The sequence below is a fragment of the Dromaius novaehollandiae genome, chromosome 3 (genome assembly GCF_036370855.1).
Source record: "Dromaius novaehollandiae isolate bDroNov1 chromosome 3, bDroNov1.hap1, whole genome shotgun sequence".
Taxonomy (NCBI): Eukaryota; Metazoa; Chordata; class Aves; order Casuariiformes; family Dromaiidae; genus Dromaius; species Dromaius novaehollandiae.
In genome coordinates, this window is record NC_088100.1 from 25,411,711 (window position 1) to 25,435,145 (window position 23,435).

The 23,435-nt window shown below is 36.9% G+C and overlaps 1 protein-coding gene across 1 annotated transcript in view; it reads right to left on the reverse strand.

Annotated features, from left to right (window-relative positions):
- Positions 1 to 23,435, reverse strand: part of CSMD1 (CUB and Sushi multiple domains 1) — a 1,240,345-nt gene that overhangs the window by 1,003,421 nt on the left and 213,489 nt on the right. Inside the window, exon 2 of the mRNA XM_026097018.2 lies at positions 9,997 to 10,213. Within this exon, the coding sequence (XP_025952803.2) occupies positions 9,997 to 10,213 (217 nt within the window). The remainder of the gene's footprint in view (positions 1 to 9,996; positions 10,214 to 23,435) is intronic.

Genomic DNA, 23,435 nt, shown 5'->3' on the forward strand with positions numbered 1-23,435 from the left:
GCCCCTTCAGCAAGCAACAGGAAGGTTACGAAAGTTGTAACTCAGAGGACATTTACACTCCCTCCCATGGCATAGTGTAACACATGGCAGGCATATCTGACGTCTGAAGTCAGGAATTTCTGCAGAGAATTACAGAATGGAAAACAGTTTCCCCACTTCACAGAACAGTGGCACTTAAATCCATTTTTACGTTACACATCAGAGTGAAGCTAAGGTCTTCCACAGTCCTTTCTAAAAAAACTAAGATAAATCCCATCATAAAATAACCTATAGTTTGGCATCAAGGGCGTTCTCTCAGATTCAAGCCTCTGCTTTATCTGAAAGTGGCCCAGGAGCGATCGCTCTCACCCAGGCTCCCAAAGTCCACCTCACTAGCAGAACCCCCCGCCAGATCGCGGCTTCTTTCAGACCCGATAACTAATCAAATATGCAGTCGAGGTGGAACAACCTCAAAAGGAGAGACTCAGACCCTAACAGACAGTATGATCAAGTCCTTCGTATGAACGAGGCAATGGAGGGACTTACATCTGGATTTGTGTACCTCTCAAAGGAATTTGCTAACTACTAGCCAGTTACTGGCTATTTCTGTTGAAAGATGCATCAAAGTTAAATATGACCAACTTATGAATAAAAAAAAAGTCCTAAGCATCATGGGTAGTATGGCTGCTCCGTTATGCTACAAATGAGGACTTCTTAACCAGGTTTCCTACTTTCAGACAGTTTATAGAGAATTTATTAGCTCAGCTATATATTCTGCAATGGCATATGACAGAAACCATCCTGAGCTAGCTGATCCATGGTGAAGAGACTATTTCTATACTAAAGCACAGTCTTCCAGTACATGAGTTAATTTAGGTATATGCACTCAAATGCATGGTTTAGCATACCCATAATCTTTTTACCACATTATTCTTTTATCAAATAATAATTTAATTATCAAAGTGCATGGTGCTTTACTATTATATAATTCAGTACTCTAAATAAAATGTGCCATAAATAGGATTTTTTAAAAAATTGTTGATACCTACCAGACTTTAATATCAGCATTGAAATGTAACTGTAATAAATTACAGATTTTAAGGTCCATTTGTTTCATTAGACTTAGCTTCAGTGCATTTACCAATCAGTTCTATAATGCCCTTTTTTCTATCTCTAATTCATGAGTTAAAAAATTATCTTGAGAAATTAAAAGTATTAAATGGATTTTTAAATAATATCTATAAATTTGTATTTGCACTCATCATGATTTTGTTATTTATGGCCTAATTATGCATATTTCACTTTAGAAGCCTGGAGTATAAAACTGTCTTAGCAACTAAGACACACATGCAGTCTAATATCACCATCTGTTTTTTTTTTTTTTTGCCATTTTGCTTTTCTTTCATGACACTGTTCACACTAGCTTCCTCAAATAGAACCACAGTGTATATGTGGGGGGAAAAGTGAGTAAAGACATTTTTGAAAAATTATTTTTTCTGAAAGACAGCAATATACAAATGAAGACTGCAGATGGAAGAAAACATTGATAACTAATAAAGAGAGCAGATTATCAACAGTAAGACATTCACTTTTAAGGGTCCTGTTTCCTGCAAGTTGGCAGTAAGCCCATGATCAAAACTAGCCTTCAGGTTCATGATGGTCACCATCACTCTCGCTATATGCTCTTCTAGTCAGTTAGCCATGTTTTCTTAATAAATTAATTGGGCTTGATATTGATGAGCATATGTAGTTTTCACTAAAATGCATGTACAAGTGAAGAAATAATGCAGGACTTCAGCCCTGTGTGTGCACATACTAGCAGTGTGTTCTAGTCTCACGTAAGTGGGAAAAACATCAGTGCCAAAACCCAGGGACCCTAGTAATGTCACTAGATGTTCTTTTGCATATGAACAGGATGAAAGCTGAGGAAAGTTTCTAAACAATATTGAAAGCTGTAATCTTCTGACATAATTTGTTTACAAAATTTGTTTTACAAGCTGGCTTAATTATGTGTGACTGGTTAGGAGAGGAGATGATGTTGCATTTCCACTGAAGCAAATCAGAGCAGACAGACTGCAGAATTCATCTCGTATGCCTGAACATGGATGAAACCATCTGCATCCCATGAACACTGCTTCCTGGTGCAGCACATGGTGGCTCTCATACCAAAAGACAGACTATGATCATAAAGTCAATGACCACAGATTCAGTTAAGGCAGGCAGTTAGCTACCATACGACAGTATAAGAACATTATCCGCAGTGTAACCTAACTGCATGCTTCGGATATACAAGACAAACCCCTTTCAGTACATTTTATAAAGCCTTTTATTTTGTTGTTTTCCTTTAAGTTGCCACTCAGTTAACAGGGAAAGGATGTTTTATCTCTCCAAAGCAGCAACATTCTTTATAGTGGATATTAAAGTTAGGTAGAGCAGTACTAATTAAAAAGTTATCTATCAATCACAATTATATAGAAACTCCAAAAAATCCTGCAATAAGGATGTACAGAAACAAGAATCATATGAAAGGGCCAGACGCTGACAACTGGACTGTCTTCTCTGTGAGGAGCCCAGCTGCAAATTCTCCGATGGCTGCAGCTGGATTATGAACTTGCAGGCAGAATGTAAGCAAAGGGGCCGACGCATCCCTGACCAAGAACTGGTGTAACAATCATTTTATACACAATATTTAGGGATGCTGGTCAGTAAACCTTCTATAAGTAATTCTGTCAATTCAATTTGTGCAGCCTAAAATAAAAAGTCTCTTCTTCAACAATACAGTAGATACAGTGCGCTGATACAAAATCGCATTATGTACACTGCATGTGTAATACAAGATTATTTGAGAGATAATGAAGGTAAGCAACTGCCCTCACTCTCAAACTTTAATATATTTAAGAGTAAAAGTCACTTACACAAAAAACAATCAGGTTAATTAATCCCTTGTTGAGTCTGAAACGGGACTGAAAATTTTGAAGTGTCAATTATACCACTGAGCAAGACTAAGAGACTTTCTAAGGTGCACCTAAGTTTGAACAGCTTAATCCCCCAAACTGTGTTTATCTGCCTTCTTCAATGGCTTTTAGTGTCCCATTCCTGAGGAGTTCTGAGAACAAAATTAATGTGAGATCTTACAAAAATTTATCATATTTAAGTGTCAAAGTGTGTATATATCGTAAAATGTCAAATCTTCGTTTTTTCAGAGCTTAACAAGTGATCACAAACGAAGAGAAAAAGAAAAAAAAAGCCTATGAAAACGAACATGAAATACAAAGCAGTGTACTGAGCAGTGTTGAAGAAAAATTTAAAGTATTTGTACTTCTGCAGATTCCAAATTCATCACTCTGACAGAACCAAACAAATTTTCTATAAAATATTAAAGAATGTTTGTGTTCGCTGTGCACATCAAGCAGAAATCATACCAGTGAAGATGACCTGGCCAATACTGAAGGAACATTTAAACCTTATTTTGAGATTTCAGGTAAAGCAAAGATGTTAACTGCACTCTGAAATATAGATATATATACATCCACACCCACACTGACAAGTAGCAATTTTCTGTGAATTCACAGCTTAAACGCTGGATATCTCTACACACAAGGTGTTCTTCTGTTCCATGAAACAGCTTTAAATAATACAAAAAAATAGGAATGTATGGCTGTTTGGTTTAGTAGGATTACAAATATAACTACTTCAAGCTGAATAACTAATTATTTGTAATACAGCCATATGCAAGAACAAGTAACAAAGGAGGCAAATGTGCATCTCTTATTTGAAATTAAAGAATTGCTGTAAAATGTTGTAATGTGAAACACCAAAAAGCTGTTCATAATGAATAATAAATTCTATCTTTCTCAACAGGCTACTGTGAAGTCTCTTTAAATATACTGAATAATACTGCTTTACTTTATTAGAAAGATGTTTGTTTATGCACCAACTTTTTATTATTCCCTTAAACCAAATTTCATCGTATAGCCAGGAAACAATAAGATTACCTAACACATGCTAAGCTTTTCCAAAACTATAGAAATAAATATTTTACGGAGTTATAACCCAGCTCTCCCCTTCTGAGTCCCTTATGAGTTGGACTTCTTGGTGGTGAAACACTACAAACAACTGCAGCAAATCACTGCTGTCAGTTATATAGCTCCAGTTTGAAAAGCAAGGAAGAAGCAAAAAAACAACACCTGTAAATTCTCTGAAGATATACCATGACCAGTTTCAGCCAAAAAGAGAGATCTGCTTCTACAGAGGACACAGAAATGGAGCATAAACATGTTTTCCTTGCAGTGAGGGACACATTCATTTTTTAAAGAAAAACATGCTGACTTAAACAACTACATTACAAAAGCTTTAAGCAACTGGTGCCAAATTTTGTAGTATAACTTCATATATTTGTCTGATGTGTCAAAATGAATTGAATCTTTTCTTTTTCCTAAGAAATAATTGTTTGTGTTATGTGAATCCATGTGAAATGGATTTTCTTAGGGGAGAGTTCAAATAATACTCCATGGTTTGGGGAAAAAAAATTGTATTATTTTACACTTAACTATCCTCAGCTTTAGACACGTAATTAGCGCAGCATATAATTCTTGGTAAAATAGTTAGTTGTTGGTAAGCAGATTGCTTGCTCTACTTCATATTTAATGAAATTTTAGTTAACTCTTCCTAACATGTAGGCTTGACAACAAAATTAGCAAGCTTAAAATTTTAAACTGGGAAGCTAAAACAATTGGGAATAGGATTTTTGCCTTTTACCTGCCTGTGGGAAAAAAAGCCATATATGAGCTTGAACCTGCCAGCTTTGTACGTGTAACTTGTCTTGCCTGGTACAGAAAGGGCACTGTATGCTCTTTCCACTTTTGTGGAAAATCCTGTCTGTCAGCATTCAGTTGATCAGGTCATGGTTTCCTTTCCTAAAATAGCTATAGGATGTACAGTGAATCACATTTTAGCCCTGTATTAAATATGACTCCTTCCTAGTAATAGAATGCATGAAAAACCAAGCAGAATCTGATTAAACATAGAAAAGGAAAGGATAGTCATTGATCATCCGTCTTGGCAGGAACTCACTTATCAGTCTGTATAACCATTGATTGTAACAGTTATAACATTAATATAACAGCTTTCCTTTATTACAGATGGGCAAAATTTCCTGCTGAAATTATTCAAAAATCCTGGTTTTCCTTGTTTTATGAATTTAAAAACCAGCTCAATTCTTGTTACTTTTTCCTATGCTCTAGGAAGGCCAGCTGGATTAAAAGAATCCACAGTGTTCATTTCTACACTGTTTCTTTTTGGAAAATCCCCCGTTCACAATAAATAAATAAATAAATAATCCTATGAGTTGAAATCAGCCTGTATAAAAAGCTGTGCAATAAAAAGGAAAAAAAATGGCCTGTAAAATGTCCAAGGGGAGGAATAAAATAAAGAATTGTAAACTGCACAAAGCTCTAGCTTTGGCAACGTCAGCAGTTCTGCAGAAAGATCCACCACCTATCATTGTTACGCTGTTCTGATTCTAGAGAGAAGATAGAAATTCGTTTACAAAAAGCTGTAAAAATAAATCAAAATTTAAAATGCATTGGATACATCATAAATCTTGGTTCGTTAAGATAATTAAAAAGGCTTAACAATAAACAGGAGCCTGAACTTGAACTTCAGTGAACTTTTTTACCTTCAGGCTTGGATTATGAAGCACAGAGTATACATATAGTTTATTCCTCACTGGCAACAGGTAAAAGGGAATGCATGAGGAATTCATATTTAATCCCTAATTTTTCAAAATGATTCAAGAAGGCAGGGTAGAACATGTTAGTATTTAGTATACATTGTATGTATGCTTGTCATAAAATTTTGGAAAGCCTCATGTTATTACATTCTCTCTTAGCAACTTTCCTCATGTGTGTTACTGATCCATTAAGACACAAATGTTTATTTCAACTAATGTGAGCAATAACGATCAGCAACTAATATCTTATTACCTATAGTGAGGCAAACTAAATAATGCTTAGAAGGCCTCCAAATTATAAAGGCAAGCAGACATTTTAAAATGATATTCCAAATAAGGGTACATTATATATAGCCAAAATACCTGTTACTGACATTTGTGTATACGCACAACAAAAAAATTCATGTTGGTATGTTTGTCTTTTCTTCTCATCAGTGACTATTACTTAGTGCTTTTCTGTGTACGAGAAAACAAAATTGCTTGAAATTTATTTGTAGGAGCTTTTAAGACAGCCTGACAGATCGATTTCATGTTCTTTTTACACGCTAGTTTAAATGCAAATAAATATATTAACTAAACTGAGATTTCCAGATTGGACCAGTAGAGAAAGTCAAAAAGATGAATTTAGTGTATATTCAGCACATCTTATGTAGCTAATGCTCAAGTAAATAGAGCATGCCTTATTAAAAAGTAATTTTGCTCACAGATATTGTAACAGGGATTACAGTATTTCCCTGTATTTGAAGTAAAAAAAAAAAGCGGACTCTCCAATCATAAGCTAAGATGAAGGCAACTGCACTCACGAACGACCAGCTCACCATGGTTATAGCATTTTAAGGCCAGGCTGTCACAGCCGCCTTCCCCGCCACCTCTTCAGCAGAAGCGGTTGTCCTCCAGGCACCTCTCCTCACCCAGCCCTGGCGGGATCACGCTGCGCCTCTCTGTGAAACCTGCATTCACGGGTTTTGCATATAGGAAAAAAAAACCTCTAAACCAGGCTTACACTAAGATTAGCTGGAATTTCTCTTTTCAGCTATGCACTATGGGTATATAGTACAATCAATCAGCCCTAAAACGACATTTGAAATCTAAAAGTTGCTGAGACGCCCATTTTGGATTCCCTTGCTGCCAGAAGATGAAGCCCCTCTCTGCGGTAAGTGAGCCAGCAGGTCAACCCTCCGCTCACACCTCCCTCCCGAGAGTCGGCCTGCTTTATACTGCCTGCGCCCCTCACACACATTGCTCCTCATTTCCATTCAAAAATGTTGCTGCTTACCACTGGCACATATGGCAAATAAAACAAAGAAAAAAAGTCAACATAAATCCCGAGAGCGCGTGAGCTCTATGAGCCACACCGAACGCAACTCTTACGTGGCGACAGAAGCCCGCAGGCACGCAAGGGAGCGGGAAGGGCTGCGCTGCCTCCGCGTGCTGCATGCCGGCCCTCACCCAGGCGCCCACCAGCCCGGCGAACGCGAAGGGCTGCGGGCGAATGTCGGCTGACCACTAACAACCCTTTTCCAAGCCAAGATGCAAACACAGAATACATTTTACATTTTCTTCCCAACTTAATTAGAATTTGGTTGTGTTTTGAAATCTTCCCTCATCAACTGACAATGCAACTCTTAAATTTTGCTAGAGGGTTTTTTTTTTTCAGTAATATAAAACTGAGACGTCTGCTTTTGTTACAATATCCAGTGAAATTAATGATCTAACTTTATGTATTTTTATAGAATTAAGGCAACACCATTCTACAAAGCATTATCGTAACGGATGGCACTGGACTTAAAATTTAGTGTTTCTTTTATATATATCTCTCAAATCCAGTTTTGTGTTCTATGAGTAATATAGCAATAAAAATGAGGGAGCTGTGGCAATAGTTTAGGACAGTTTTGGGCCACAGGCCTTACAAAGCATACACAGTGAAAGAATGCCAGCTGGGGGCTGATCCAGAACAACAGGAAGGTGGAAAACAGCATCTTCTTGCACATTATTTTGTTGGCTGCAAAACAACCTAAAAAAACCTAAAGGTTGTTCTTCCCACTACCATGTTACTTCTCAACCTCCTCCTAACACAGATTACAACTACCTATGACCAATACCATCTAATTTATCCATTAAATCAGTATATGTTTTTAAGGATGCATTAACTGTAATATAATAAGTTCGTAAGCATCATACAGCCACATTTTCTTCCTTCTTTCTTCCTTCACAGAAACAATTTACAACAACTTACTCCTTTACTATGTGGTTCCAATACATTTTAAATATGTTTCTATTTTCTTGGTTTTAAAAATCAATATTTAGTGACAGTATCCTGATGCACATTTAGCATATTAAAACGTCCTTCAAGCAGTACAGTCTGCTAGCTGAATGTACTATTTTGTTTTATACAGTTTTGCTTTAGCAGCCAACAAAGACTATGGAGGGAATATTATTCAGTTATAACAATTTATGAGAGCTATAGAGTTACATAGTTATTTTTAAGGAAAACCTTTATGTTTTGCATAATGGCTGAAGAAATATAATTATCCAAAGTCTAGGAGAGTATTTTCATCTATGCAAAAAACATCAACATGTACATACTGCAGTACAGGTTCCAAGATGTTCTCTTGCACTTGCATGTTGTCAGCTAAAAAAAAGGACTATAATTTTCCAATACTTGCTAAGTGAACTGTCATGAAATGTACAACTGTAGAAGAGTACACCTGTGAATGTGCTTTGTGCAACAAAACTGAGGAAAATTTAAGCCACAGGGTATGAGACATGTCAGTAGAAACCTGTCATCCAAATTCTTTTTTAACTTCAGCATGCTTCAAAGTCACTAAGTACTTTCTTCCATATGACACCACTTACAAAGTAAACTAATTGGCCAATGCAAGCAAGGACAAGTAAAATATCTGGCTCAGTGTTGGAATTTGGAAATTAAATCCTTGTTTTACTGAAATCAGTGGTAGTTAAATTACTTTAATGGGCTCAAGATCATACTGAGGAATTTCTGTCTTCTACTTTTATACCCACAGAACACCACTTGGTGTTCTGCCTTGAAATAATTTTCACGTAACAGATTATGGCAAAACCAACAAGCATGTTAGCTGTTGATCATGAAAGCATCTGACAGAAAGAGAAATACTATTCCTTGTAAAAAGGTGATACAAGTAGCAAAAGTCTATTAAGTACACTAAATGAAACACTCAAACTGTGTAACTCAAGCATTGGTAGCTGTGTGCTACCTTCCACAATTTTTAAAACATTTTTGAATTGAGTCAACAATGAATCAGAGCATCGTTTTTGTCAAAAATGTGTAATGATACTCACTAAAATGCAGAACATATTGGTGATGCTTCCACATTTGTTTTAGCGGTATAATATGAATCAGCAGCGTGTAAAAGAGTAATCAGACAACAGAACTGACAGTAATGTTTTTCAGAACTTCATAAATCTTGTGTCTGAACAGCAAACGGCAAGAGCAGCACAGACAGCAATGCTTGCTTTTAAGCACGTGCAGTAAGGTACTGGGCCTCTCACAAACTATTGTATAGGCCACCACTTCTATGCCACGTTCAGAGAGAGACCCTAGGACACTAAATACAAGCAACCTACCCACCCTCTGTTTCAACTATGGCGCAGTCTAAAAGAAAAGTGTCACCTCAATACGAGCGCTTTCACAGAATGGGGCTAGGTGCCCTCAGGAACGGGTCCTTGGGCTGCGGTAACCAACTGAACGAGAACATCCCCTGCATCCCTGAATGAGGCTCAGCAGTGAAAGAAAGGGTGAGGGAGAAAAGACAAGTGCCACCCTCATCTCCAGGATTTTGCATTTTTTGGCATTAGACAGATGTGCACTGTATAATCTCAGCAAAGAGAGCTCATAGCTCCATGTATTTCTTTTGAAAAAAGAAATAATAACAAGGTATTTATCTCATCTCCTCTTACACAGTGAATCTAGGCACCTCAGCTGGAGTTCTGGATTCCATCAGGAGACAGATTAATCAAAATAAGCTCTTTGGGGGTTTCAGGTGCTTGGGGCCTTTACCAAACCCAATCTCAAACTATGCAAATTTGAAGGAAGACTGATTCTACTGGCCATAAAGATCTGAAGCTGGCATAGCTTCTTTTGCTAGGAGATTTTGGACATTGTTCTTGCTTTAGCTTGGAAAGAACTAATGAAACACTGGTGAAACATAGCTGCAACATATCATCAGAATAGATATTCAAGAGAGAAAGAGAGAGAGGGAAAGAAAGAGAGAGAAAGTCAAAAAGGAAGAAAGTGAAAAGCACTTTACCTCACTTTTAAATTGCCTTGCTGGGGCTGTCCATCATAAATTGACAAAATATCAAAATCTTCCTCCAGGGCAAAAGTATGAAATGACAATTGTATCCTGTTACGTTCTCCTGTGATAATGATCCACGTGCAGTTGGCATAATTTGGATAACCATGAGGAAATCCGGGGCTTTCTATAGTACCATTTGGCCCTTGTACTAAACCTCCACAGTTTTGACCTGAAAAAGAAAAAATGAAAATATGTATTTCAGTGTTTTTCCTCCCTCAGGATATATTCTTACAAATGTAGCCATATCCAAACTTAATTTTATAATACTTTTTCCAGATTACAAACACCATGTAAAATTGCATATATACTATTCTTCCCTCTGGATTCAAAACCCCATTGCTGGCTTTTTTGAGACATCAACTAAATTTTTATACAATGAATTATTATTTGAGGTTATTTAGTATTAACAACAGTTGCTTTATTCACCCAAATATGAATTTTAAGCATTAGTCTTGATGCCATAAATTCAACACAATGGAAGTTTTAATGCCAGCGAGTCTTCAGAACACTTTTGTGAAATTCCATTTATGATTTTTTTATATAAATACTAACACACACTATTGTTGTGAAACCCACTTCCAAAACCGAGAACAAAATGTAAAATACACATTCATTATGCATTTTGCTGCAATAGATATTAAGATTTTTATACTTAAAAACATGACAAAACTTCTGTTTTGTTATGACAACTTTAGTGGCATAGGTATTATAATCAGGAAGATTTTTTTTTTTCTAAGATTCAAAAAAAAGCCAACACTAAAGATTTACTCAGCAGGCGTTTGCGTCTGGTTTGTACATCCCACAGACCTCATGAGCGTATGGTAGCTCACTAGCGGGAAGTCCTCAGCAAGACACTGGGACTCACAGCGCACACTTGCTAATTTCCTACTCGATTTTGTTAATTCCACGTGCAACAGTTGTAGTGGCTCTGAGTTGGAGAGAAGCATTACTGAAATATTTGAACAGTGAAAAGTTTAAGGACGCTCTGTGCACTGTAACGCTTGGATTATTACACACACTTTAAGCACTTCAGAACAAGTATAATCCCAGCATTTATTGTTATACCTAAACCAGAAAAGTATTTCAGGCTGCAACTTTATTTTTAACTCCACAGTAGTAGGTCTCTGAGACTTAATCTTTCAGAGAAATGCTGTCAAATGCTTGTGGGAGGTTCCTAAATCTTGATAAAATGGATTTAATAAAAGCGATTTGCTGGTTAAAACTAAGGGAATAATAAGTAATCATTTTCTACTACATTTCCAATCTAACAATAACTCTAATGAACAGATATAACGGCTGTGGGGATTCAGTAGGCCATTAAAATAAAATTATTCTCTAGTATATCTAACAATTGAGTCACATTGCTTTAATAAAGCATAGATATTATGAAGCATTCCTTAAGAATGAACATGTTACATCCCGAACGCAGCACGGAAGTTTCAGGTAGCTATTGTTTATCATCATTTCCCAGCATTCCTGCAGGTTCTTCCCATGGCATTCCTCTCCTACAGCCACAGGAGAAATGTCATACAAATGTCAGAGAGCAAATGTAAATAATTTAATTGCTGCAGAAGTAATATTTGGAAAATAAAAAAGGAAAATTATAGTGTCAACCCAGATACTCTAATGAATTACTTCATGCCACCCGCATCCAGAAACTCATTTATGTAAATGAAGTATCTCCCGTAAGCCACACCGCACGGCAGTTTTCCTACCATTTTAGCTTCAGGTGGTTGTTTCGGAAGAGGAGAACTACTAAATGCAAGTAAGCAATTGGTCTAAAACCTATCAGAGATAGAACCACCTTTCTGGAGTAGGAATCTGTAACTCTGATGTATAATGTGACATAGTATGCTGATTGCAGTGCTGGTTTCTGGCCAGATAAACAAACTACCCACCCAGTCTTTAACGAAACCCTACAGCTAGCTTAAAGCAAAACTGAACATTGCCGGGGTAGGAAGTGTGCCCCCACAGAATGGCCACATTGGGATGAAAAAAATTCACTTTTGCCTACATTGTCAAGAAATCCAGTAGAATCTGAAGAGGTGAGAAAAACGAGAAAAGAAACAATTAGTTCAAAACCAGTGGATAGAGAAAGCACAGCCAACTCCTTGGATAGAAGTGTATCATTTAAATTCAGCAGTCAGTGCAGTTTGCATTTTATAGTTATACTGAATCTTTGCACATTTTAGTTGTACTCTAAAAGATGTGTTTTATACTCCCTACAGTAGATATAAAATTTTTTGTCCATTACAATCTTGCTCATCACGTCTACCACGCAGTGGTAAAGCTCACTGTTGTGATGTACAAGCCTCAGAAGATTTTGGGATGAGCTTGAGAAGGTCACATAAAAATAAAATAAAAAACCTCTCATGATAAATGAGGCAGCCAACATTTTATCCCTGTTTAACTAAATCATTTCTTACTACTCATAGCCTTTTCCTTCTCCAGTTTGCTTTTGCCCTTCTGTATATATACCAATACAGGTATCCCTCCAGTTCTGAAACTATTCATAAACATTATGTCCATTCACTTTGTACCCAAGAAACATGTGACAAAAGAGAACCTGAAAGGAAAATGATTATTGCAAACAGGTATAAGCTTTCTCTTAATTTTATAAGCATACAAATAAATATACATTTATTTACTTGGTGTTCACTAAAATACACTAAAAATCCTACAAGAAATTTAATACAGAATTAACTCCTAGTGATCTCATTGCTGAACACTCGCAGCCGCAAAGAGGATCTCTTTTCTGGACCAAGCAATACCCCAAAAGACTACAAGAGATCTGCAGGCCCGGAAAACTGACATCTTTTTAGTCTGTCCCTGCTCCCTTGAGCTATGAAGCATGTTAACAAAACAATATTGAGAAAAAGGATCAGGCACTATCTATCTAATACCTATTTTGTAAATAAATTTAAGTCTAAAGGCTTCAGAACTGTCAAATGTTACACCTCTGCCAAGAAGTTAATGCAACATTAAATAACTAAAAATCCAAGTGGGGTAGTCAGTGGGAGGATATACTTGGAAAGCAGGATTGAAGAGACTTACGGGTAACAGCTGGCAGCAAATTAGATATGAGTTGTCAATGCAGTATCACAAAAAAATGCAGTTTCTGACTGCAGAGACACCGCAGATGAGTAAAAGGGCACTGATGAGATTTATTAAGAATATTTCATTTCTTACGGGTGCCTTAATAGCAAAATGTGTCAATAAATTCCAGGGAATTGAGAAACAAAGAATAAGAACAGTTACAGACACTGAACATACTGACAAGAAAATATTAAAAGAATATTAATATTAAAAGAGTTTAAGAGTACATGGAATTATTTCAATATTAAAGTCATACTAGACTGCCAAAATTGTATTAGTATGATACCATCTTGTTGTTTATATGAATGTAAACTATTCTATTAGCATTAATTTTCTGTGATGTGTTGTCTGTGAGAAGATTCTTCAGGACAGTTACTTTAACTTTATTATTTAAAAAAGTGTAGTATAAGAAAACCGAAGCTCTTGGCTGGTTGTTGAAAATCATTTACATTGACTGTAGCCTTAAGGATTAAAGGGTTTGTACAAGGTTATCTAAGAAAGTTTCTTTGCATGTCATATACTGGGGTAATCAAAATATGCTTAACACAGGCCTGCCTTGATTTAATGGGGAGGGAAGGAAAGGACTGCATTTCTGCAGAAAAAGGCAACCAGGAAACAGAGAGGCAGCCAACAGTCCTTGAAGAGGCGAACTCCAAGCAATGCCTGTAAACCTGTATCACAAAAAGGGAACATTAACGAATGTATTTCAGTTACATGTGCCTGTATATATTCTGCTATTTATAACCCACAGTGGAGGAGGGGGTTCACACCTTAAGGCCTTGTTCAGGCTTCAGAATAAACTCAGCCTCAATCTTTCCCAACTTTACACTCAGAAATTCTCCTAGTGAAACCAAAGCAAGCACGTGTGGTCACAGGCACGTCTGCGTGGATGCCGCAGCTCACGGTAAGCGCCTGCCCTTTGCTTGCAGCTCCCCACTGTCTGCTGTTTTGACTTGGTACTATCAAATTTATCTTTCCAAAATAACCGGCATCGGCATGGCGCACCCCTGAGTAGGGCACTGCGCCCAGCGCTCTGCAGAGCTGCTGAGCACTGCTGCACTCAGCGAGGGGCCAAAGCCCGGCGGGGGAAGCGTCCCCTCCTGGCAGTACGTGCTAGGTACTACAGCACAGAGTATGAGCCTGTTCTGATTACTTTCTCATTGGCTTCATAAACTGCACATTGTAGTCCAGCTACAATAGAAGGCTTAAATAGGTTATAAATTGATGGCTACATAATTTTAATCAAAGGGCAAGATTTTGGCTTAAAATTGTTATACTAAATTTATACTACAGGACAAACTGAATCTCTCTCTCCCGCTTGTTGATAAAATGCTGTAAGGAATGGACAAATACATGTGGCTACATTTCAGTTGCTGTTTAAGAGAAAGTGTAATTCATGCTTATTTGCTTGAAATAAATAGTTTAGATGCCTACTTTCAGGACAGGATTGCAGGATCTGGATTTTGAATGGAGAAACACCTATCTACTTAGCTTTTTCTATTGGCAAGGTAGATCTCTGAGATATATACATATATATGTATATATATATGTATACACACACACACACATATATTTAGTATCTAAATCCCTGCATGAATTATATCCTTTTCTGGAGGCTACTCATCTAAAAAGTAGACACTGTAGTGCAAAAATGTGCATAAAGCACTTGTGTCCTTTACTATTATTAGACTTTAATTTGCAAACAATCTCACTAGAATTTCTGGGCTAATCTGTGGGGTAAAGTATAATGCAACTACAGCTCAAGTACCCGCATTTGGCCCTTCATCATTAATTTACTTAAAAAGTTGCCTCAGAGAAATTAGGACTGTGTCAGAACTGTTCACAGTCCCTCCTGCAAGAAAAGGAGGCTTTCAAAAGTATTTCAGTGAGACATTTCAAGCTGTACTTATTTAAATTGTCTCTGTTTCTCTAATTCGTGAAGTCTAGCAGCAAAAGTAAACTGAAACTGTTGCCCAACTTTTTTTTGAAACTATTATACAAAGAAAGATAACTCTCCAACTCTGCAATTAATTCTAAAGTTTTAAAACAGTATATAAAAATTCCATTCACACCTATCAGTCAAACTATACAAATAACCTCTGTATCAGAGTTGCAAAGAAAACTAATTAATGAAGGGGCCAATAAAGGCTTAAGAAACGTACAAAACATTCTGCCTGAGGCTTGTGCTACCTTCAAAAATCAGTCTGTACTGGGAAACAAAAAAACGAGGAAAAGACGTTCTTTTAGTCATTACAGATTCCAGACCAAAGAACACACATGAAACCTCTTACTCCTTGTACAAATCTTGTCACTACTGTGCTGCTTGGCTGAAAGACAGCTTCAGCTCCAGCTTCAGTTTAGACTTACTTATCCTTGGTCTTCTGGAGAGCACCGGTACCCAATATTTGCAGGACAACAGAGATTTTAATTTTTTCTATATTTTACCTCATTAATGTGAAACTGGCTTACTATTAAACAGGAATTTAACAACTCAAAAACAGTCAGAATTGAATCCGATGAAGAAGACCACATCACTCCTGTAGGTAGAGGCTGCAGAATGAAGTCTGCTACACTTTAAAGGGATGGCTCTGGTCAGACAAGGTAATGAAATTATTTGCTGTATCAAGCCTTCTCTCTCCCCAATGTATACTCACAAAGAAAATTTTAAAAAAGCAAAAGCACGAAAGTCGCTCTGTCAACACATTTTAACACTGTTTAAAGCTCTAGATGAAATCTATTGCAAGAGCTTGCACCTGCTCAGGCTCAACATTCGTCAGTCGTGACCCGTAAGTAAGGGTACACTTAAAACACTGCAATTTTACCTTGAATGCAGAGGTCAAATGGGCAGTAAAATCACTCTTGTAAGTACTGCTTTGCCGTAAGTTTCTGAATGACTTTAGTAAAATGAAAACATTCTAAATATTTTCTAAAAATTGGACTTCTATTTTCCTGTGCTTTGATATTTATCATCAGTAAAAAAAGTCTCCATTTGCCAGTAGTTAGTACTAGCAAAGTCATTGATTCACTGATTCTACAATTAATGAAGCCATTTGCAAAACACTTCCACAAGAAACATGCAAAAAGGCAACTACTTCTCTATTAGTGTAACACTGATATATTTACGTATCTATACAGATAAATATATACTTACATCCTTGCATAGGAAGCAATTTTTGCAAGATATATGTATTTCGAACAAGTGAGCCATAAAATGCACCAAAATCAAGCCTAATAAAGTCAGCGATGTTTTAAGATATTTTGAACAATCACAGTAATGAAAATGAAGTCAGATCTTTTCATATTATGCCTGTTATGAATAGTGTCCTCAATTCTACAGCTACGAAAGAATGCAGCTTCTAGCAGTGAGACTGAGATTTTGATACCTGAGCTTCTTAAACTTTCCCACTAATTCTGAAGACACTTAAAGTCTGCAGAGATGCTACCTCCCTCATTAAAAAAAAAATAGATGCTAATAAGACTTACAGTTTTATTAAAAAGTGTAATAAGAAAATAAGAACAGCTGTACTAGGCCAGATCAAAGGTTCATTTAGCTCAGTATTCTCTCTCCAAGAGCAAACCAAAGGAGGCACCCAGGAAGAGTAAAAGACGGAGGAAGCATAAGGTGATACTTCCCCCAAAAAACTCCTCTCATCTTCAAGATTTGCAGCCCAGGGATTTCTTAAGAGGAACACATTCCAGTAGCATTGTCTTCTGTTTAATTGCCCTTGATGTATTTCTTTTACAGGAACTTGTCTAGTCATCCTCTGAGTCCACGTTAATGTCTAGGATCTTTAATTTATTGCACAAGCAATTCTAAAACATGAAAAATCCTTCTTTGTGTTTGTTCAGGAGCTACCATCTGTTAGGTTCATTTGGTGCCCCACTAGCTCTTGTATGAAAAGAAAACACACAGTTGAGTCTTATTCATGCTTTGTATGGCACTTAACACCCTATTGACCTTTATGATGTCCCAGATTTTTTTTTTTTCTTTTCCAGGTTGAAAAGTTCTACCCTATTTAGCCATTCCTTCTACAAAAGCCAATTTATCACCCTTCTCTGAGCCTTTTCTGTCTTTGTGATATCCTTCACAAGATGGGGAGATCAGCATTCTTGTAATATTGAACATGTATACGCACCATTTGCATAATGGTATCTTTACTCTGTTTTTTATTCTCCTACTAATTTGATCTGTTCTTTTGACTGTTGGTAAGCATTGACTTGAAGTCCTTATAGGACTGTATGTTATACCCCAAGATTCCTTTCCTCAAGAATAACAATGAGGTTAGAGCCTGTCATTTTACACGTAAGACTAGGATTTCCTTTAGGGATTGTTTCTCGTATACTCTTTACAGCTTTAATTTATATATATCATATTACATCCACCTACTCTGAAGCAACTACTTTAACACCCAGTCACTTGGTCACACAAGGCGCTTTTAGTAATTCTTCACAAACACTCCTCATCTACACTAACTCATATAACTTTGTATCATCACTAAATTGTCATCTCCCTGCTTAAACACTTTTCTGGATCATCTACGAGTGCTGAACAACACAGACGCCAGCACAGATCTCTTTGGGATGCCATGGTGACTCCCTCCATTGTAAAAAGTGGCCATTTGCTCCTATCCCTGAGCTGTAACTTTTAACCAATCTTTTATCAATGCAAAGACTCTCTCTTATGCCATTCCTAATTTGTTTCCTTCACAGCCTTTACTGTGTCTTGAGTCTTCCTAAATATATCACATTTTTCTTCGTGTCTATTGGTTCTCTTCTTTATCATAGTTTCCCAAGAAAAGCATCAGACTTCCCAGGCTGTAGTTCCTGAACTTCCCTGGGTCCCTTTTAAATATCAGCATCTCAGGTGAATCGAAGTTGGACATTACATTAGTAGCGCAGCAATGTCATCTTCTATGGTTTTTAAAATTCTTAATAACATATGGTGCTGGTGACTTATTACTCTTTATTCTGTCTGTTCTGTAACTTGCTCTACCATTTTTTTTAATTTTAAACAGATGCTTTGAGAAATTTTCCAAAAACAACGGTTCAGTCTTGGAAATAAAAAAAAAAAAGATTTTTCTGCTATGACCCTGACTTCCTTAAGTCCTCCTTTTACATTCTGATCATCTATCTGCCCAACAAGGCTCTCTTGCAGGCTACTTGCTCCTGATATATTGGAAAAAGCAGTAATTTTTAGTTTGTGATGTTAGCCTACAACATTCTCAGACACCAATGTCCTGTTTCTAGTCAAACCTTGAGAGGACCAAGCAGCTCTGCCCCTAAATCTAGCCAGTATGTGTGCCTTCACCTAGTTTGCCTTAGGATTAGTTCCCTCTGACAGTCTGCACGAAATAGTGTTAATCACTTTCTTTGAATATATAGCAGGAAAAATCCCTGACTCTATCATCTGTCTTTTATTTTTATTTATAAGGCCTTAACTATAAGGCTCGATGGTTAGAGACCTCACATATTTTAAACTCCCTCTTGTACAGAAAATTCAAATCCACATCTCTCACATCACCAGAGCTGCTCATGCTTGCAATTATAACTTCTCTAATTCATGCCCATGCACACTTGCAGGAACTTTGGCATTATAATAAGTATTAGCCAAAACTTAAATGACTTTGAGCTGCCTACAAGTTGCTTTGAATTCACAGCCAAAAACTAGTTAAATATCTTATTTTAATTTTAGATAAATTTTAGACTTTCTCTGAATAAAGTTTATGAGCTGAATTACTGTTTATGAAAAGCTTCAGCTCAAAACAATTGATAACCGTTTATTTATTATCTGGCATTATGTTATTTCAACCTTAAAAAGAAAAGACCAAGTCTACCCAGTGTGACCTCTTTGCTTTCTCTGGAGGTGCAGGCACCGTAATGCAGCGGTGTCACTTCTATTCCACTCGCTCTATCTTCTTCTCCCAGCTTCCAACGCTTTTCCTTCTGCCTTCTTTGCTTTAGAGACTGGCCGCTGCTCACTCTGCACTGGAGTCACTGGGATTGCCATGGCCTCACTGCTGGATGACCAGCCAGCCCTGTCCCTGCTCCGGTGCCAGGAATGAAACTGAATTACAAAGTACCAAGTTATTTTTATTTTAGGTATCACCTAAGATGTATTCAATACTGCAAGCCACCATCTTTGCTGGCAAAACTGAGATATGCCCAGCTGGCGCTGGCATTATGAAGATTTTACACAGCACGTGGCTGCCATGTGCCAATTTCTGCTTACTGTTATCAATCCATCACTTCCCAATGTCAGGAAGAAATGCGCAAAGCTTCAATACTACAAATACTTAAACATATTCAAGAGAGTCACAGTCCAGGGTGAAATGAGGCCAGTGTAAATTCACTCATGATGTTACACTTTTGCAAAACCTGGGCAGAAAATATTTGATTCCAAGAGAATAAGTAAGAAATTATTTAAAGCTTAATAACAATCAATTGCCTCTGAATCATGAAATATTCTGTAGCTTCGCAGCTAAAACTAAAAATAGGTTAAAAAATGGCAGCCTAAGCAGCAAAATTTAGACTGATTTCCTCTAAATATAGGCCCATCCAGATCCTGCAATGTTGTCTGTGACCAGTCTAGGACCTTCACTGGTTAAAATGAAAATATGAAATGAAAAACTAGTAATGCTAGAATGGTTGTAACAACTTTTAACTCTGATGCAAACATTTGCAAAGCAACTGCAACTCAACCAGTCTATAAACCACTTCAAATCCAGATCTTGTTTCTAGTGACAGGATACATATCCGTTGATTATGTTGATTAAACAGGAAAGCCACTGTATATAAAGTCTCAGATCAGTAGTCTGACAGCCTGGCAACAGCTTTATCCTGTGTATCTGTAAGCCTTTATCCAGCACCCAACCGAAATTAAATCGTCCTGAAGGGTTAAAGATTAATATTACTATACAGCAAGAAATTCTGAACCAAATCCTGCCATAATGGTAGCTCTGCTGGTATGTGGGAGTTTTTCTTTATTTTCTAATGAAGTTCTCAGTGCTGAAACACATATTATACATCAGCTGGATTACGCTGCCATTACGAATTGAGAAAAAGATATTTTATACTCTCTTTGCAACACTGGAACGTCCAAAAGAACAATAAATCAGTATCCCTACAAGTTTATGTGGAAATAAAATGTAGCAAAACGCATTTCTCTGAAGGAACACCTTCTTTTTTTAAAAAAGAGAGCTTTTATTCTTTTTTTTCAAATGCTGTCTACGATATGACCAATTCAGAGCCACTTGGTTAGAAGAGACAAAAAAATAAAAATACCATGATCACTCTCTCAAGGCTACAGTTTGTCAGTCCTTCCTTCTGACAAAGCAATGAGTTCTCTGTTGAAAGGATGGAGATTATATGAAGTTGTTTTACCCCTTTTCCTTCAAGAGCAATGATCTTAGCCTAGCAAGACAGAGCTCTCCAAAGCTCTTTGTTCTTCCTTTGCATTTATTCCAATCCTTTTTAAGATTCATCAAAATGAAGGAAAGAAAAGGCATTAAAAAGAAGGGAAAACAATGTAAGTATGTATAACAACTGTGAAATATGTAGAAAGAGGTCTTGAAAAAGTTCTTTTAGAGAGCATAAGAGCCTATAGTGTGAAATGCTGAGCTAAAGACAGATTTAGTGTCTTTTTAAAATTAGACTATTCTTCATAGATGCAAACTCCTTCTGCAGATGGAGATCACTGAGGACAAGGTGAATTTTATTTCTTTGTTTACTTTTTTAAAACAGTAAAGTAAATTGAGACTTTAGGTAAATACTGCTGTTACAGTTGCTTAGTAACAGGCAGCCGAAGGAGAGCGCAGTGGCATAGCTAAGGTAAAGGCAGGGGAAACTGCTGGTGCCAGTGTTGGGGAAATCCTAAAGCAGCAATCCTGCCCCTCCTCTGCCTTGCCTGCACTGGGATAGCAGCAACTCCACTGTAGGCAAGCGACCCTGAGAAGCGAGGCATCTTGGTGGGACTTCTTTATTTTCCTTTCACCAGGCTCCTGCGACATATAGGGTAACTATCTATCTGCATCAAAACAATGTTATCACTCCGATTTTCATTTTTTTGTTGAGGTCACTCTCGCAGACCACTCCACCGGCAGCCTTGCTTGCACCTTAGGACAGGTTTCTCAGCACCATCCCTGTCACTGGACGCCTAAATCGTGGGGCTGAGAACTTTAACGCAGTTCAAGCAGTTTGGTTTTATGATACTACTGAAACACCATATTGACAAAAAGACCCGTTCTGAAAACTGCAAAAATCCACTGGTGTGGATTATAATTGCCCCATGAGTATTGTGTACTTTAACTACCTCTTCTCCCCTTTCCTCTTTTTGTTATTAATTTGTGCATCATTTTTATTATCCAGCAGGCTTTCCAGTATTTTTTTCTCCCTTAGACTATTTGTCTGACTGAATCTGTCTGACAGAATCAATTCCTATTTGAATTTGTTCATCTCCATTGCTTTAATTAATTCCCTTCTTCTCATTTAAAACAGAACCTCTCTGTTTGGTGTCCTTTAGTTACCAAAGCAGTCGTGACATCAACTGAGAAGGACAAATGCCACCTCTCAAATTATACTGCCAAGTCGTCACTTGAGGAAAGAGAAGCGGGAGCAATAAATTCTTTGACAGTCATCAGAGAAGTTTCATTTTCAAAGATGGATGAGTTATTTTTGGAATGCATATTGACAGATCAGGTGAAATTACATTAGATTTCCATATTAAAACAAGCACCATTGTTAATACAAACACAAGAAAGCACAATTTTAACTTCTGCATTACGAAGTGACATTTTATGGAACTACTGCAGTAAAACGCTTTGTTGTCCTGGACAGTCAGCGATCTCTCTACTGCATGCAGCTTTAGGAACTTCTACTTTAATTTATATTTATTTATACATGTTGACTAGAATTTTGGGCTCTGGTCTTTCAGTTTAGGGGCCACATTATTATAGGCTCACACTGGATATTTGTTATTTTCCAAAGTGGTATAAACTGAACTAGTTTTATCTGCAAGCTATCCAACAGCTTCATAGCTGGTTATGTGATCTCACATAATGACAAAACATGCTAATAAATAGCAAGGAACAAGACAACTTTTCTTTTTGAAAACAGTAAATGAACTCCTCTAGATAAATTCCAAATATAAGCTAAACATTAGGGAATATACCGCACGACCAGTCTGCCTATTGACCCTTACACAGTGAAAATTTTTTAAGCTCCCCTTGAATGGATTCCCACTGCTGCATTCTTTAAGTGCTTAACTTTAAGCAAGTGAGCAAAGCCGTTTACTCAAGCAGGAGCACTCATATCCTTAATATCATAATGAAGATCCAGGCAGGAGAAAGGAGAAAAGAAAGTTACTTCTTTTATGAAATCTCCTGTATTGATATTTTTTTTTACAATAGTCTCAGACATTAATTGGTAAGTATGTTAAAATATTTCTGGGAGCAATGTGAAGTCCACAATCTCTTTATTCATTATAAAAACAGGGGTATAATTCTTTCTTCCCAGCAGTCTCACTACCTTCCTGACTCCTGCATCTGACTTGAAAACTGCCTTCTCTGTGGTTTTATATACTGCATTTGATTTCTATGTAAAATGGAAGCAACTGGGCTTAGTATGTAGATTTTAACATGTTTCTGGTATCAGTATAGAATGGATACTGTGTTATTTCTCAGGCTTACCTCTATCTTATGTATTTAGGAGAAGGACATGAATATTGAAGATTTGAAACATTCCTCTTGACAGCTGTATCGTTTCCATACATATACTTGTGCTCATTATTTATACTTTTATTATATAAAAATCCTGATATGGGCACTATTCTTCTATGCCATGTACAGTGCACATATAACAAAGACGAATCCTCCTCTGAAAAGTTAACAATCTAACACAGCATACAATATTACTTCATTAGGAAAATTATATCTATCTATTTATATAGATACACTGATTCTGAAATCAAAATATAGGTAGTGTGACAAAATGCACATAGATATAATATATTTTTTGTACTTCTGATAAAACCCCGAACTTATTTACAATTTATGATACCTTTTAGGCATTATTATTATCAGGGTGGGAACAAAACAACAGAAACACACTCTTGGAGACTATAAATTCAAAGTACAGCTGCCTGAATCATTCAAGACTGGAACTGAAATGATATGTTCTTATAATCTTGACAATAGGAGATTTAGTACTATATGTTTTGTATCTCACAGATATACATTTGCACAGTATTAAAGGGAGTACTGAATTTAATGGGGCAATCAAATGGAGAGTGACACAACTCC